The sequence below is a fragment of the Callithrix jacchus genome, chromosome 10, assembly GCF_049354715.1.
Source record: "Callithrix jacchus isolate 240 chromosome 10, calJac240_pri, whole genome shotgun sequence".
Taxonomy (NCBI): Eukaryota; Metazoa; Chordata; class Mammalia; order Primates; family Cebidae; genus Callithrix; species Callithrix jacchus.
In genome coordinates this window covers 62749805-62768307 of record NC_133511.1, presented here as the reverse complement: position 1 = coordinate 62768307, position 18503 = coordinate 62749805, and the positions used below count along the sequence as shown (strand labels likewise).

Below are 18503 nucleotides of genomic sequence, written 5' to 3'. Positions count from 1 at the left end.
ATTTACAATAACATCAAAAATATTTAGAGATTTCTTTAAAAAATACAAGAATGAAAAGTATAAAACATTGTTAAAGGAAATTTAAAAAGACGTACATAGGAAGAAAACCCATATTCATGGATTGGAAGACTTGATAAGATGACAAGACTCTTTAAGTACAGATTGAACAGATTCACTCTCCATCAAAACTCTAGCTGGCTTCTTTGCAGAAATTGATATTGATCCTAATACTAATATGAAAATTCAGAGAACCCAGAATATCCAAAACAGTTTTTCAAACAATGAACAAAGTTGAAGGACTCACACTTCCTGGTTTCCAAAGTTACTACATACCTACAGTAATCATGATTTAATGTAGTAATGGCATATGACAAACTGTATCTCCCCCAGATTTATATGTTGAAGCCCTAACCCCCAATGTGACTATATTTAGAGATAGTGCCTATAGAAAAGAGTTAACTAAAGTTCAACAGTGTCATGAGGGTGGGGCCCTAATATGATAGAATTGGTAATTATATAAGAACAGGAATTGAGAGAGTGCTCTTTCTCTTCACATGCATATGCCAAGGAGAGGCCATGTGAAGACACAGAGAGATGGCAGTCATCTCCAACTTAAGGAGGAAGCCCTCACCAGTCACCAGTCAGGCCAGCACCTTATCTTAGATATGTTAGCTCCAGAACTGTGAAAAATAATTTTTTGTTGTTTAAGTTACCAATCCATGTTACTTTTTTTTTTTTTTTTTTTTTGAGACAGAGTCTCACTTTGTCTGCAGGCTGGAGTGCAGTGGTACAGTCTTGGCCCCTCCAACTCCCTGGTTCAAGCAGTTCTCTTGCGTTAGTCTCCCAAGTAGCTGGGATTATAGGCACACGCCATCATACCCAGCTAATTTTTGTATTTTTAGTAGAGATGGGGTTTCACCATGTTGGCCAGTATGGTCTTGATCTCTTGACCTCAGAATCCATCCACCGTGGCCTCTCAGCATGCTGGGATTACAGGCATGAGCCACTGTGCCCGGCCTGATCTATGTTATTTTATAACAAATAACCATGTAAGTCAATGGAATAGAATGGAGATTCAGATATAAACCTATATACATCTAGAGTAAATTGATTTAAAATAAAGATACCAAGACCAGGCCGGGCGAGGTGGCTCAAGCCTGTAATCCCAGCACTTTGGGAGGCCGAGGCAGGTGGATCATGAGGTCAAAAGATCGAGACCATCCTGGTCAACATGGTGAAACCCTGTCTCTACTAAAAATACAAAAAATTAGCTGGGCATGGTGGCACGTGCCTGTAATCCCAACTACTCAGGAGGCTGAGGCAGGAGAATTGCCTGAACCCAGGAGGAGGAAGTTGCGGTGAGCCGAGATCACGCCATTGCACTCCAGCCTGGGTAACAGGAGCGAAACTCTGTCTCAAAAAAAAAAAAAAAAACAAATAACCATGTAAGTCAATGGAATAGAATGGAGATTCAGATATAAACCTATACATCTAGAGTAAATTGATTTAAAATAAAGATACCAAGACCATACAATGGGGAAAGACTAGTCTTTGCAACAAACAATGCTGGGAAAACTAGAGATTCACGTAGAAAAGAATGAAGTTGAACTCCTAATTCATTCCATATAAATAATTTAAAATGTTTTGGACAACTACATTTGTAAGACCTGAAACTATAAAACTCTTAGAAGAAAACAAGGATAAATCTTTAAGACCTTGGATATGGCAATGGATTCTTAGAAATAATACCAAATCCACGAGCAACAAAAGGAAAAATAAATTAATAGACCTGATCAAAATTTAAAACTTATGTGCTTTAAAAAAACATATATCAAAAGTCAAGACCATCAGTCCAAATGTGGGGCTTAAGAAAGAAAATCGGCTGGGTACAGTGGCTCGCACCTGTAATTCTAGCATATTGGAAGGCTGAGACAGTGGATCATGAGGTCAGGAGTTCAAGAACAGCCTGGCCAACATGGTGAATCCCCATCTCTACTAAAAATATAAAAATTAGCCAGATGTGGTAGCAGTCACCTGTAATCCCAGCTACTCGGGAGGCTGAGGCAGAGAACTGCTTGAACCAGGGAGGCGGAGGTCCAGAGAGCCGAGATTGTGCCACTGCACTCCAGCCTGGGCAACAGAGTGAGATTCCATCTCAAAAACAAAGAAAGAAAGAAAGAGTCAAATCTCGGCACAGTTTTCATGCCTATAATCCCAACACTTTCAGAGATCAAGGCAGGAGGATCACTTGAGGCCAGGAATTTGAGACCATCCTGGGAAACATAGTGAGACCCCATCTCTACAAAATTTTTGTTAAAACTTAGCCAGACATAGTGCTGCATAGCTGTAGTCCTAGCTGCTCAGGAGCCTAAGGTGGGAAAAATCATTTAAGCCCAGGATTTTGAGGCTGTGGTAAGCTATGACTGTGCCAATGCACTCCAGCCTGGGCAACAGAACAAGATCCTGTATCTAAAAGAATAAAAGAAAGTCAAAAGACAACCTACAAAATAGGAAAAAATATATCCAGTAAGAGATTCATCTAGAATATGTTAAAAACACATGTCAATAATAAAAAAAACAAATAACTGACCTTTCATCAAAGAAAATATACAAATAGCCAACAAGCAAATGAAAAGATACTCAACATTATTGATCATCAAGAAATAAATAATGAAAACCACAATGAAATAGCACTTTATGGCTGGCCACAGTGGCTCATGCCTGTAATCTCACCACTTTGGGAAACCGAGGTGGGAGAAAGCTTAAGTCTAGGAGTTTGAGACCAGTCTGGGCAACATGGCGACACCCTGTCTTTACAAAATATACCAAAAAAAAAAAAAATAGCCAGTTATGGTAGTATGCATCTGTAGTTCCCAGCTACTTAGGAAGCTGAGATGGGAGAACTGCTTGAGCTGGGGAGGTTGAGGCTGCAGTGAGCCGTAATCATGTCACTGCACTCTAGCCTGGCAACAAAGCGAGACCTTGTCTCACAAAAAAGAAATAAAGGAAAAAATATAACTTCACACCCACAATGACGGCTTGACGTTAGTATTAACAAGGATATGGAGAAATCAGAACCGTTATCACCGCTAGTGGAATTGGAAAGTTGTGGATCTGCTATGGAACAGTCTGATAGCTCCTCAAAATGCTAAACAGTTATTTGAACCAGCAGTTCCTTTCCTAGCTATACCCAAGAGAAATAAGCATATGTCCATGCAAAAATTTGCACATAAATGTTCATAACAAGTGTTGTTCCTAATATTGAAAATTGGAGACAACCTAATGTCCATCAGCTGATTAATACAGAGTCTTTGGCTACTCCTTGTAATTTTTAGTAGATCTCTGTTGGAGCCTAGGTATCTGTAAGTACATGATGTGATTATGATTCTGTTGTTCTGAGAACCACTCTTAATACATCCTGCTCTACTCTTACCTTCTTGTTTTTATTCTCCCAGGCCATGTCTACTATGGGATATAATTTCTTCCACACAATATGAAAGAAGCAGCCACCTTTTGCACTACCTTAGGTATCTTTTTTTTTTTCTGAGCTAGGGTCTTATACTTTGTTGCCCAGGCTGGAGTGCAGTGGTGTGACCTCGGCTCACTGCATCACCTCCCAGTTTCAGGCAGTTCTCCTGCCTCAGCCTCCCAAGTAGCTGGGATTACAGATGTGTACCACCACGCCTGGCTAAGTTTTGTATTTTTGTTTTGTTTTGCTTTAGTAGAGATGGGGTTTCACCATGTTGGCCAGGCTGGTTTTGAACTCCTGACCTCAATAATCCACCCACTTCGGCTTCTCAAAATGCTGGGATTAAAGGCGTGAGCCACAATGCCTGGTCAGGTATCTTTTTAAATCTTGTATGAAATTATATCACTGTTCTGTTGACAAACATCTTGTGACTTAATTTTCTCTAAAAGTCCAAATCTCTTGATATATGTATGATATCCACCATAATCTGAATTCAATTTACCTTTCCAGCTACATCACTCACTATACTCTAATCACACTGACAATCAAAAACTGTACTTACCAAATTACAGGTCTGGAAGTGACAGTACACAGGTAACCATCAACATCATGTATTGGTGGCAGGGTTGATTCTCATATATAAAGTTATCATTTGAGTTTATAAAAACTTCACAAATAGGGGAAGTTTTATATTTATTCTTCAAATGTATTTCCAGTATTTTCTCATGTACCCTCTGTTTTAAGAAAAAAAAATCCTCCAACCCCCTAGTTCTCCCCATATTTGCCTGTTGAAATTTTTTTATAGCCAGGGTTACAGTGATCTTGTTAAAGAATTCAGTCTATTTGTGCTCTGTAACAGCAGTCCCTAATCTTTTTGGCACAAGGGACCAATATTGTGGAAGACACTTTTTCCACAGACCACAGGAGGGATGGTTTCAAGATTATTCAAGTGTATTACATATTGTGCACTTTATTACATATATATATTTTGTTGTTGTTGTTGTTGAGACAGGGTCTCCGTCTGTCACCCACGCTGGAGTGGAATGGCAGATCTCGGCTCACTGCAACCTGGACCTCCAGAGTTCAAGCAGTTCTCCTGGCTGACCCTCCCGAGTAGCTGACACTGCAGGCATGTGCCACCACACCTGGCTAATGTCTGTATTTGAAGTAGAGATAGGGTTCTGCCATGTTGGCCAGGCTGTTTATTTTTATTATTATATATTACAGTATATAATGAAATAATTATACAATTCCCCATAATGTAGAATCAGTGGGAGCCCTGAGCTTGTTTTCCTGCAACTAGACAGTTCCATCTGGGAGTGATGAGAGACAGTGACAGATCATCAGGCATTAGATTCTCATAAGGGACCATACAACCTAAATCCCTCACATGTGCAGTACACAATAGGGTTCATGCTCCTATGATATGGTAATCTAATGCCGCTGCTGGTATGTCAGGAGGCAGAGCTCAGGCAGTAATGTGAGCCATGGGGAGTGGCTGTACATACAGGTGACATTTCACTCATTCACCTGTTGCTCACCTCCTGCTGTGCAGCCCAGTTCCTAACAGGTCATGGACTGGTACTGGGCTTAGGTTTTGGGGACTCCTGCTCTATAAGTCTTCTCAGAGTTAATTACTCTTCCCACTAATTTCCTCTTGTACTTTGTTTGTACCTATTTGATTCTTTTTTTTGAGACGGAGTTTTGCTCTTGTTACCCAGGCTGGAGTGCAATGGCACGATCTCGGCTCACCGCAACCTCCGCCTCCTGGGTTCAGGCAATTCTCCTGCCTCAGCCTCCCGAGTAGCTGAGATTACAGGCACGCGCCATCATGCCCAACTAATTTTTTGTATTTTTAGTAGAGACAGGGTTTCACCCTGTTGACCAGGATGGTCTCGACCTCTTGACCTCGTGATCTACCCACCTCAGCCTCCCAAAGTGCTGGGATTACAGGCTTGAGCCACCGTGCCCAGCCTAGATTCTTTATCAATACTTAACATTTAAATTCTCTACTCACCCTGGACTTATCACAATCTAATTTGTATTACAGTTAATTGTATATTAATATTTATCTTTCATTCCTTCTATATTTTGACCTTTTTTCTTCAAGTCATGAAATTATTCCATTTATCTTTGAGTAATTCTACCTTCCTAATTATTTATACTGGCAGCTCGTAGCACAAAGAGTTACACATGTTAGAAGCTTAAAGATGTTTCTGGACTAGAAATAAGTTGAAAAGGGAACTAAAAGCAAATTCAAACTGTAGATGAAGAAAACTGCTTTTGAAACTAGTTACTACCATATATTAAGTAAAGTTGTCAACAACAGAAAAAGTTTTCCATTATATATGTGCTTTTTATGGTGTTTTAAAAGCTTATAATCCTAGACCTAGTCATGCAGATTTATATATACTCCATACACAAACCAAGATTATAAATACTAACTCAATGAATAAAATGCAAATTACATATCAACAAATACAAATGATGGGCAAATTCACTTAATGGTGGTTAAGGAAGGAATGGTTTCATTCCCAACAATGAACTAAAACTTTAGGTGGTTTTGAAGAAATTAGAAGATGCAAAGTTCCTACTGAAATAAATATATAATGAAGACCAGAGAATCTATTAATTATGATTTTATTATCAAACTGAGAAGGGCATGAGGAAGCCATTACATCTTTTGTGATGAATTTCATGGAGAAAATTGATTTTTTATTTTTGAGACCGAGTGTCACGATCTCGGCTCACTGCAACGTCCGCCTCCCAGGTTAAAGCAATTCTTCTGCCTCAGCCTCCTGAGTAGCTAGGATTACAAGTACACACCACCTTGCCTGGCTAATTTTTGTATTTTTAATAAAGACAGGTTTTCACCATGTTGGTCAGGCTGGTCTTGAACTCCTGACCTCAGGTGATCCACCCACCTTTGCCTCCGAAAGTGCTGGGATTATGGACGTGAGCCACTGTACCCGGCCGAGAAAATGGATTTTAAGGGCAATTCAAATGCCTAGGAAAAGATTGATTAAGTACTTGCTGAAGAATGTTTCTATTATCAAGGAGGTATAATGGAAAGGATATAACTTTTGACATCTGATGGCTTTAATTTCAAATCTCACCTTTACCACTGAGAAATTGTAACATTGTTGAAATTATTTAGCCTTAAAGTATTCTTATCTGAAAGTAAAAATTATAACATGTACCTTGCATATTTATTCTGAAAGTTGTTATTATTATTATTATCGTTATCATACAGTAGTCACAGGCTGTGAAATAAAAGATGGATTTTAAACATTAATTTCAGAGTACGAAGCTTGGCAGGTGCAGTGGCTTACGCCTGCAATCCCTACACTTTGGGAGGCCGAGGCAGGTGGATCATGAGGTCAAGAGATCAAGACCATCCTAGCCAACATGGTGAAACCGTCTCTACTAAAACACAAAAAATTAGCTGGGCGTGGTGGCGCGCACCTGTAGTCCCAGCTATTCAGGAGGATGAAGCAGGAGAATCACTTGAACCCAGGAGGCAGAGGTTGCAGTGAGCTGAGACTGCACCACTGCACTCCAGCCTGGTGACAGAGCAAGACTACATTTCCCCAAAAAAAAAGTAAGAAAGAAAGAAAGTTCTCAGACATCATAAAAGAATAGCACATGATAAACTGTTAAAAACCAATACTTGGAGAAGTTAGGTTGGCCATGCTAATGAAAGATAATGAAGGGAGATGCTAATAAAGATAATAAGGAGTTTAAATACAATATTGATAATTATCCAGTCTTTAATACTGAGAGTGGAATATAGAAGTTAAAATAAATGAGTCTTATCTCATGAACTAAAACAGAGTAGTCCAAAGGGTATTCATATTTTTATAAAACAAAAACAAAAATCTGATTTATAAGGATAAATATTTCAGAGACTAGTACTTCCCTAATATTCTCCTCTTGAAATCTCTACTTTTTAGCTGGGCACATTGCCTCTTAGGACAGATAGATCTAGCATTCTCTGCAATTGAGTGTGACCATTTGACTATATTCTGGCAAGTAACATGCAAACAGACTTATTCTCTGAAACCTTCCAGGAAATTTCTTTAAGGACACCAGGCATATGCCCTTTGCCCCTTCCCACTTTATCTCTTTATTCTGCTGCTTTGAACATAGATGTAATAGCCAGAGCTACATATGAAACTATGAGAGTGAAGGCCTTGTTATCAAGAACTGTGAGGCTAAAAGCAGGAAGAAGCCTCATTCCTAGACTTTGGGATAACTACTATACCTGCCCTATATTGACTACCTCTGGACTTTAAACTTTGTCTTATTTAAGCCACTATGCTTTGGGGTATGTTTAACTGATGTAATCATTATGGTTTATTTTCTAAATGAGACTCATCTTCCTTGTTGATACTCCCAAAAAAGCAGTGACATTTTATCTCCCAGAAAGTTGTTTTCCTATGCATTTCCTTATTTAATAGTTGTTGAATCTAAAGTTGGGGCCGGGCATAGTGGCTCACACCTGTAATTCTAGCATTTTGGGAGGCCGAGGCAGGTCAATTGCTTGAGATCAGGAGTTGGAGACCAACCAGCCTGGCCAACATGGTGAAACTGTGTCTCTACCAAAAATTACAAAATACAAAAATGCTGGATATGGTGGCATGTATCTGTAATCCCAGCTATCAAGAGGCTGAGGCATAAAAATCTCTTGAACTCGGGAGGCGGAGGTTGCAGTGAGCCAAGATCATGCCACTGCACTCCAGCCTGGGCAATATAGTGAGACTCTGTCTCAAAAAAGAGAAAAAAGAAAGAATAATAAAGTTGGAGGAGAATGGCAAAGCAAATTGAAGAATACATGCTGTAGAGTCAGACAGACTTGGATTCAAATTCTTATTTTCTCACTTATTAGCTATATAATCTGGAACAAGGTTCTTAACCACTCTCCAATCTTGATATTGAAATAACAGATCTAAAATATCTGGTACGTAGTAGGTTCTCAGTAAATACTCCATTTTTTCTCAGTTGAATTTTGAGACTCAGTTCAAATACTATTTCCTCAAACATATTTCTTTAATTTCCTACTTAGAAATTGCTGTGGACTGAATTGTGCCCTCCCTACCAACTTCATGTATTGAAGCCCTAACCCCAAATAAGACTGTAGTGGGAGATAGGGTCTTGAAGGAGGTAGTTGAAATTAAATGAGGCCATGAAAGTCAGGCCCTAATCTAATAGGATGGGTGAATTTATAAGAAGAGAAAGAGATACCAGGTATGCTCATGCAAGGAGAAAAAGCCATGTGAGAACACAGCAAACGGCATCCATTTGCAAGTCAAAAAGAAAGGCCTCACTGTAAACCAACCAATCTTACTGGCACCTTGATCTTGGACTTCTAACCTCCAGAACTGTGAGAAAATAAATTTCTATTGTTTAAGACACCTCAGTCTGTGGTATTTTGTAATGGAAGCCCTATCAGACTAATAAAGAAATCCTTAAAACATACCAATTTGTTATGTCTCTCCTTATATCACTTTTTAAAAGTTGCTTTGGTTTTTTAAGAAGTTACCTTGGCCGGATGCGGTGGCTCATGCCTGTAATCCCAGCACTTTGGGAGGCTGAGGCAGGCAGATCATGAGGTCAAGGGATCAAGACCATTCTTGCCAACATGGTGAAACCCTGTCTGTACTAAAATACAAAACATTAGCCGGGCACAGTGGTGTGTGCCTGTAGTCCCAGCTACTCAGGAGACTGGGTCAGGGGAATCCTTGAACACCTGGGATGTGGAGACTGCAGTGAGTGGAAATTGCACCACTGTACTCCAGCCTGGCAACAGAGCAAGACTCCGTCTCAAAAAAAAAAAAAGTTACCTTGTAATTATATGTATATGTCTTCTCTACTGTAGTATTAGATCCTCAAAAACAGGAATCTTGTTTTATGAATCTTCCTTCCATAGTACCCAAAACAATAAATTGAATTTCTGTGTTACTGATTTATTGTTTTTTTGTTTTTGTTTTTGTTTTGTGAGACGGAGTCTCACATTGCACTAAGGTACAGTGGTGCAATCTCAGCTCACTGCTACTTCCGCCTCCTAGGTTCAAGCAGTTCACCTACCTCAGCCTCCCAGGTAGATGGGACTACCGGTGTGCACCACTATGCCTGGCTAATTTTTGTATTTTTAGTAGAGACAGGGTTTCACCATGTTAGCCAGGCTGGTCTTGAACTCCTGACCTCAAGTGATCCACCTGTCTTGGCCTCCCAAAGTGCTGGGATTACAGGCATGAGCCATCACACCCAGCCCTCTGCTACATATTTTTTAGATGGACATTCAGAAACTGAGGCACAGTGGCTCATGCCTATAATCTCAGCACTTTGGGAAGCTGAGGAGAGAAGATAGATTGTTTGAGCCCAGGATTTGGAGACCAACATGGGCAACATAGTAAGACCATGGCTCTAGTTTACAAAATTAGCTGGACGTGGTGGCACACACCTCTAGTTCCAGCTAGGAACTAGCCTGAGATTGGAAGCTATCTCTTGAGCCCAGGAGCTTGAGGTTGCAGTGAGCTAAGATCACCCTACCGCACTCCAGCCTGGATGAAAGAATGAGACCCTGTCTCTTTATTATTAATAAGCTGAACTTGCAAAAATGGGTTATTACTTATTAATGTTAATCAGAAGTAAGACTTCTAATCCTCTTTATTTGGATATTATATATGGTTAAGGAGATACATATAGAGGCCAAATTAAAAAGATATGGACGGTGACTGTTTTGTTTGTCAATGTGATAAGGTTATAGTACCCAGTTATTCAACCAAATACTAATCTAAGTGTTGCTGTGAACATATCTTGTAGATATGGTTAACATCTACAGTCAGTAGACTAGTATATATATGAGATTATCCTTGATACTCTGAGTGGCCTCTTCTAATCAGTTTTGTCCAAGCAAAACTGATGTTTACTTGAAGAAGAAGAAATACTGCCTCGGTACTATAATAACTCTTGCCCAAGAGTTAGGAGCTTACCAGTATTATCTACACATTTCAGACTTGACAGCCTCCAAAATTTTCTGAGCCACTTTTATGAAAAAAGTCTCTTAATATTTATAATCATCTGCTTCTGTTTCTCTGGCTAACTCTGACTGATTCAAGCACGTTTTACTTACTATGCTTACGAGTGCTAGAATTTCTATTTTACTCTTTTTTGAAATGTTTCCTTATTGTGATTCTATATTTGTTGAGTCATTCTTACCATATTTTTCTTTATTTCTTTGTGCATTATTTTCCTTATAGTACTTTCTTGGAAGTCTTTGCTAAATGTCAGACTTTTGGTAATACTCAATTACTCAGATACAGTTTCTTCATAAATTAATTAATTAACTAACTTTTGGAGACAGGGTCTTGCTCAGTCACCCAGGCTGGAGTATAGTGGCATGATTATTCCTCACTGCAGCCTCATACTCCAGGGCTCAAGATATCCTCCTGCCTCAGCCTCCTGTGTAGCCAACACTATAGGTGTAAGCCACCACACCTGGCCTTTTTTTTTTTTTTTTCTGAGACAGTCTTGCTGTGTCACCAGGCTGGAGCGCAGTGGCACAGTCTTGGTTCATTGTAATGTCTGCCTACCAGGTTCAAGTGCTCCTTCTGCCTCAGCCTCCCAAGTAGCTGAGACTACAGGCACATGCTACCACGCCCGGCTAATTTTTGTATTTTTAGTAGAGACAGGGTTTCACCATGTTGGCCAGGATGGTCTCAATCTCTTGTCCTTGTGATCCACCCGCCTTGGCCTCCCAAAGTGCTGGGATTACAGGTGTGAGCCACCACACGCGGCCACTTTTTTGTTGTTGTTCTTGTTGTTTTTGTAGAAACCAGGTCCCCCAGTAGGAATGCTTTTACACTATTTGTAGGAATGCAAATAAGTTCAGCCTTTGTGGAAGACAGAGGAAGCAATTCCTCAAAGACCTAGAACCAGAAATACCATTTGACCCAGCAATCCCATTACTGGGTATATACCCAGAGGAATAGAAATCATTCTGTTATAAAGATAAATGCACGCATATGTTCATTGCAGCACTGTTTACAATGGTAAAGACATGGAATCAACCCAAATGCCCATCAGTGATAGACTGGATAAAGGAAATGTAGTATATATACATCATGATATACCACGCAAACATAAAAGGGAATGAGATCATGTTCTTTGCAGGGACATGGATGGAACTGGAAGCCATTATCTTTAGCAGACTAACATAGGAACAGAAAACTAAACATCACATGTTCTCATTTATAAGTGGGAGCTGAAAAATGAGAACACATGGACACAAGGAGGGGAACACACACTGGAGCTTGCAGGTGGGGGTCCGGGGGAGGGAGAGCATCAGGATAATTAGCTAATGCATGTGGGGCTTAATACTTAGATGATGGGTTGATAGGTGCAGCAAACCATGATGGCTCATGTGTACCTGTGAACAAACCTGCATGTCTTATGTATTCTGGAACTTATGTTACATACATGTAACAATCTTCAAGGTATTAGCAAAAAAGCAAAATAAAGACCAGGGTTGAGAGCACATTATCATTTCTGTAATATTAGAGTATGGAGAGTGTGGACAATTCACACATAGACTCACACACACACACACACACACACACACACAGCACCCAGAGATTTGAATGATTAATGCACAGTATACCTTTGAAAAGAAACATGAGAACTAGGTATCTGGTGTTCACGGGAGCAAGGAAATTTTCTCTCTCTACTGTTTAGCACCTTTTGAATTTAAAAGTGTCTTTAGGCAAGGTGTAGTGGTTCATGCCTGTAATCCTAGTACTTTGGGAGGCCAAGGCAGGTGGATCACCTGTGGTAAGGAGTCTGAAACTAGCCTGGCCAACACGGTGAAGCCCCATCTCCACTAAAAATACAAAAATTAGCAGAACATGGTGGTGCACACCTGTAATCCCAGCTACTTGGGAGGCTGAGGCAGGAGAATCACTTGAATCTGGGTGGTGGAGATTGCAAAGAGCCAAGATTGTACCACTGCACTCCAGCCTGGGCGACAGAGAGCCAGACTCTATCTCAAAAAAATAAAAGTATCTATAATGTATTTCTATTAGAAAAATAAAACTCTAATAAAATAAAATTAAAGAAACTGGGTCTCCTTATGTTGCCCAGGCTAGTCTTGAAATTCTGGCCTCAAGTGAAATTCCAGCTTGGCCTCCCAAAGTACTGGGATTACAGACATTACCACACCCAGCCCCAGATACAATTTCAGTTTACTGAGTGTGGGTCATAGTTTTTGTTTATTTGCATGCCTTGTAATTTTTTGTTGAAAACTGACATTTTAGATAAGATATTGTAGGAAAGTCTGGAGGGCATGCAGCCTAGGGAAATAACTTTTCCCCCTGAAAGTTGTTCTTTGTGTGTGTGTGTGTGTGTGTGTGTGTTTAGCCATTTGCCCATACTAAATGTTTTAGTCCATTTTGTGCTCCTGTAACAGAATATCTGAAACTGGGTAATTTATAATGAAAATAAATTTGTTTCTCACAGTTCTGGAGGCTAGGAAGTCCAAGACCAATTGGCTGGCATCTGATGAGGGCCTTCTTGCTGCATCATCCTATGATGGAAGTCATCACATGGTGGAAGGGCAAAGAGGGGGAAGAGAAAGATAGAAGGGGGCCATACTTGTCCTTTTATAATAAACCTACTACTCCTGCAATAACAGCATAATCCATTCATGAGGGTGGAACCCTCATGGCCCAATCAGCTCTTAAAGATTCCTCATCTTTAAGAGATGATTTAAACATGAAGTTGGAAGGGTACAAACATTCAAACCATAGCACTAAACTAAATCTATGAATTCTCCCATGTAATGTGTGGCTACTGAAGTCTCTTTTCTGTTAGGGTTTTTTCCTTGATTTTATTTTTAAATAAAACTCGGTTACCTAAGGTTCTCCTTGGTGTCTGCTTAGCTTAGTGTTCAACCAAACATTAATTAAACATTTGGCTCAAACACCTTGAGCCAATAAAACTTTCTCTTTCTATTGATGGATCATTGGGTGCACTGGGGAATGCATTCAAAGTCCAGCTGTTATATGTCTTCACTGGCTTTTACATTCTGCAAGGCCTTCTGGAACTTTCTTATCCACTGAGCTCAGGATCCATCAGCCTAGAATGTTTGGGTGTCTTAGGTCTGTCTTCCAAGTCGCCAATGCATATCCTTGCAGCCTCTGCTTTAATCGGGATATGTAGAGAGCTTATAAAGCCCCCTATGGCTATGTCATCCCTGGGAAATTCCTGTTAAATCTCACCAGTTTGCCAATCCATTGCTTGCCCCAAACGAAAGGCAACATAATGCAAGCAAAGCCACCTGCCATCATGTTTGCTTGCCACTGAGATGACCTGTTTAAACTGATAACAGCTCCAAGTTAAGTAAGCCTCCTTTGGCCATGGCAGCAAGGCTATTCAATTTCATGTCCTGCCCCAACCTGGTTCAACTTCACTTACAACAGAACTGGAGTGGTGGAATGGGAGTCCTTCCAGGCAAGAACAACAAAAAAATTTGCTGTTCTTACCTGAAATTTAGTGATCTTCATGAATAAGCATTTCTCTGATTATGGTATCTGCCTTTAATTTTATTTCTAGAATGACAAATTATTGTTTTTGACAGTTTTTTCTAGCTTTATAGTTTCTTCTTGGGGAGAGAATGTGTCAACCTCACTCCATCATGCTGAAGTAAATCTTCATCTCTTAATTTTTTCTCTCAAAAATATCCTGAGGATTCCCTCTGGAGTCTCCGAAGTAATTGTAATATCTGGTTTCTATGGCTGGATGATTCAGGATTCCAAGAATAGTAGTTACTTTTTAGACCTCCAAAGAAGTGACAACCACATAAACAAAAAAACACTTCTTAAATCATGGAGATTCGGGGCTTACTAGCACTGTATTTTGAAACTTTCAGCCTTACTTTATAACTGATTTAGTATATTTTTCTTTTAATTTCAGATTTCAGTGAAGTTCCTTATGACTTCCCCTGAAATTGCTTCCTTATCATGGGGGCAAATGAAAGTACAAGGCTCTAATACAACCTATAAGGACTGCAAAGTATGGCCAGGGGGCAGTCGGACTTGGGATTGGAGAGAAACAGGAACTGAGGTAAGATATTAGTCTTTGGTTGACACTACACGAAGCTGACCAAGTGATTTCCAACCTCCTAAGGTGTAATGACTAAGTGAAGAGTAACTATTTCTCTTGTCTCTTTTTGAGATATAATTCATATACCATTGAATTCACCCTTTTAAAGTGTGCAATTCAGTGGACTTCTTTTTTTTTTTTTTTTTGAGACGGAGTTTCTCTCTTGTTACCCAGGCTGGAGTGCAATGGCATGATCTCGGCTCACCGCAACCTCCGCCTCCTGGGTTCAGCCAATTCTCCTGCCTCAGCCTCCTGAGTAGCTGGGATTACAGGCACGCGCCACCACGCCCCGCTAATTTTTTGTATTTTTAGTAGAGACGGGGTTTCACCATGTTGACCAGGATGGTCTCGATCTCGACCTCATGATCCACCCGCCTCGGCCTCCTAAAGTGCTGGGATTACAGGCTTGAGCCACTGCGCCCGGCCTCAGTGGACTTCTTATATTCATAAACTTGTACAACAGTTACCACTGTTAGTTCCAGAATCTATTTATCACCTCAAAAAGAAACCCCATAACCACTACCAGTCAATGTCCAGTCACCACCACCTCAAGCCCCTAGCAATGATTAATCTACTTTCTGTTGCTATAGATATGCCTATTCTGGATGTTTTCTATAAATGGCACCATTCAGATATCTTAGGTATGTTCCTAGGAGTATTTCTGGGTTACATAGTGTTTAACCTTTTGAGGTAACTGCCAGACTATCTTCCAAAGCACCTGCACCATTTTTACATTTCCACTAGGAATATGACAGCTCCAAGTTTTTCCACATTCCTCCTCAACACATTGTTCTTTTCATTGTTTTGTTTTTATTAGAACTATCCTATTAGGTGTGAAGTGTTGTTCTCATTGTGGTTTTGATTTGCATTTCCCTGCATTTCCTCCAGTATTCTCAGTGTGCCATGCCCAAGGTAGAGCCTCCTTTCCATGAGTGTAGGTTGGGCGAAACAAGTGAGTCTCTACCTTTTGACCCCATTCACCTGGGATATAGCCTCAGCAATAGAAAGGCACTAAAGTCCTTCTCCTCCTGAGAAGGAAGCCTTCCAGCTAGATTCTGAGGGGAGAAAGAGTCTTGTGTTCTTGGCTACAGAAGTTTGGAGAGTAGGTCTCTGCCTCACAATGGGGATAGGGCAGCAAGGCATCTATCTTGATGCCGCTACTGTACATATGCACAGATTCTTACCTGTCTTACCAAATGTCTCAGTGAGTTCTGGCTGCTAAAAAAAAATTATCATAGACTGAGTGCTTTAAACAATAAACATTTATTTCTCACACTTCTGGAGGCTGAAAGTGTGAAATTAGGATGCCACCATGGTCAGGTTCTGGTCCTTGTATTAGTTTGTTTTCACACTCCTGATAAAGACATACCCAAGACTGGGGAGAAAAAGAGGTTTAATGTACTTACAGTTCCATGGCACTGGGGAGGCCTCACAATCATGGTGGAAGGCAAGGAGGAGCAAGTCACATCTTAAATGAGAAACTCCCATTTTTAAAACCATCAGATCTCTTTTTTCTTTTTTGAGACAGAGTTTCACTCGTTTCCCAGGCTGGAGTGCAATGGCACAATATCAGCTCACCACAACCTCCACCTCCCGGGTTCAAGCAATTCTCCTGCCTCAGCCTCCCGAGTAGCTGGGGTTACAGGCGCCCGACACTACGCCCAGCTAATTTTTTGTATTTTTGGTAGAGACAGGGTTTCTCCATGTTGGTCAGGCTGGTCTCGAACTCCTGACCTCAGGTGATCCACCTACCTCAACCTCCCAAAGTGCTGGGATTACAGTCATGAGTCATCACGCCCAGCAAACCATCAGATCTCATGAGACTCATTCACCATCATGAGGGCAGTGCAGGAAAGACCCACCCCCATAATTCAGTCACCTCCCACTGGGTTCCTCCTATGACATGCAGGAATTGTTGGAGTTACAATTCAAGATGAGATTTGGGTGGGGACACAGCCAAACCATATCAGCCCTCTTCCAGTTTGCAGACAGCCAACTTCTCATTGTATCCTTACATGGTGTAGAGGTAGGTAACTTTTAGACTTCTTATAACGGCACTAATCTCATTCATGAGGGCTCCATCCTTAGGATCCAGTTACTTCCTATAGGCCCCACCTCTAAATAATATCACATTGGGATTAGTGTTTCAATATATACTTTTTTAAGGGACACACATTAAGTCCATTGCAGCAAATATTTTTTACAGTTTTTTTCTTTTCTTTTTTCTTTTTTTTTTTTACAAACAGTCTCATTCTGTCATCCAGGCTGGAGTGCAGTGGTGAGATCATGGCTCACTGTAGTCTATACCACCTGGGCAAAAGGGGTCTTCCTGCCTCAGCCTCCTGAGTAGCAGGAACCACAAGCATGCAACCATATCTTGCTTATTTTTTTAGTTTTTATAGAGATTAGGTCTCACCACATTGCCCATGCTGGTCTTGAACTCCTGACCCCAAGAAATCCTCCCACCTTGGCCTCCCAAAGTGCTGAGATTACAGGCATGAGCCACTATGCCCAGCCAGATTTTCTTGAATACATGTTTATTTGTTGGCTATTTGCTCTTAGGACCATTTCCAGAGGCTTTAGAGGCTTTGTTGTTGTTATGCTGGTGAATGCTTGATTTGGGTTTTTCTTTGATGTTGTTATTAATAATTTTCATATAGGAGTGGGTCAGTGGAACTCCTCATGATGTAGATCCTTCATTTTTGAAGAATAGTTTGTTGGATATAGATTTCTTGATCAACAGTCTTTTTCTTTCACCACTTTCAATATGCCATCCCACCACTTTTTGGCTTCAGTGGTTTCCAATGATAAATCAACCAAGAGCATTATTAGAGCTTCCTTGGACTTGATGAATGACTTCTCTTTTACTGCTTTCAAAACATATCACAGTAGTTTAACTATGAGATGTCTAGGTATGGATATCTTTGAGTTTGTCCTACTTGGAATTTATTGAGCTTCATGAAGATGTAGATTGTTGGGTTTTTTAAAATCAAATTTGGGGAATTTTAGAGCTATTGTTTCTTCAAGTATTCTTTCTGTTCCTATCTCCCTTTCCCTCTGACTCCCATTATGAATATATTGGTAAGCATTAGGGTGTCCTATAGGTCTCTGAGTCTCTATTTCTTTTCTTTCCTTTGCCTCAGACTGGATAATCTCAATTGACCTATTTCCAATTCTGCTGAATCTTACCTGCTATTGAGCCCCTGTAGTGACATTTTTATTTCTGCCATTATAAACTACAGAATTTTTTTTTTTTTTGAGACAGACTCTTGCTCCGTTACCACAGCTGGAGTGCCATTGCACAATTTCGGCTCACTGCAACCTCTGCCTCCCAGGTTCCAGTGAATTCTCCTGCCTCAGCCTCCCAAGTAGCTGGGACTGCAGGTGCGCACTAACATGCCTGGCTAATTTTTGTATTTTTAGTAGAGACAGGGTTTTACCATGTTGGCCAGGCTGGTCTTGAACTCCTGACTCAAGTGCTCTACCCACCTCAGCCTCCTAAAGTACTGGGATTATAGACGTGAGCTACCACGCCTGGCCCAGAATTTCTATTTGGTCTTTCTAACAATTTTAATTTCTTTATTGATATTTTTTATTTGGTAAGATATTGTTATACTTTCCTTTAGTTCTTTTGAACATGGTTTCCTTTAGCTCCTGTTCCATATTTAAAATAGCTGATTTACAGTCTTCCTCTAGTAAGTCCAATGTCTGGGCTTCCTCTAAGATAGTTTCTACTGTCTGCTTCCCCCATCCTCAAATGGACCTGCTTTTCTTTCTTAATGTCTTTCTTTGTTGTTTTGTTTATATTTCTCAATTTTTTTTGTTGAGAACTGGATATTTTACATAATGTAACAACTCTGGAAATCAATTCCCC

The 18503-nt window shown here is 40.3% G+C and overlaps 1 protein-coding gene across 2 annotated transcripts in view; it reads left to right on the top strand.

The window, feature by feature from the left end:
• The window catches only part of AAMDC (adipogenesis associated Mth938 domain containing), a 65084-nt gene that overhangs the window by 8986 nt on the left and 37595 nt on the right, over window positions 1-18503 (top strand). For both annotated transcript variants that reach the window (XM_009007373.4, XM_054241871.2), the window contains exon 2: window positions 14441-14590. In XM_009007373.4, coding sequence (XP_009005621.1) covers window positions 14459-14590 — 132 coding nt within the window. In that variant the 5' untranslated portion in view covers window positions 14441-14458. The remainder of the gene's footprint in view (window positions 1-14440; window positions 14591-18503) is intronic.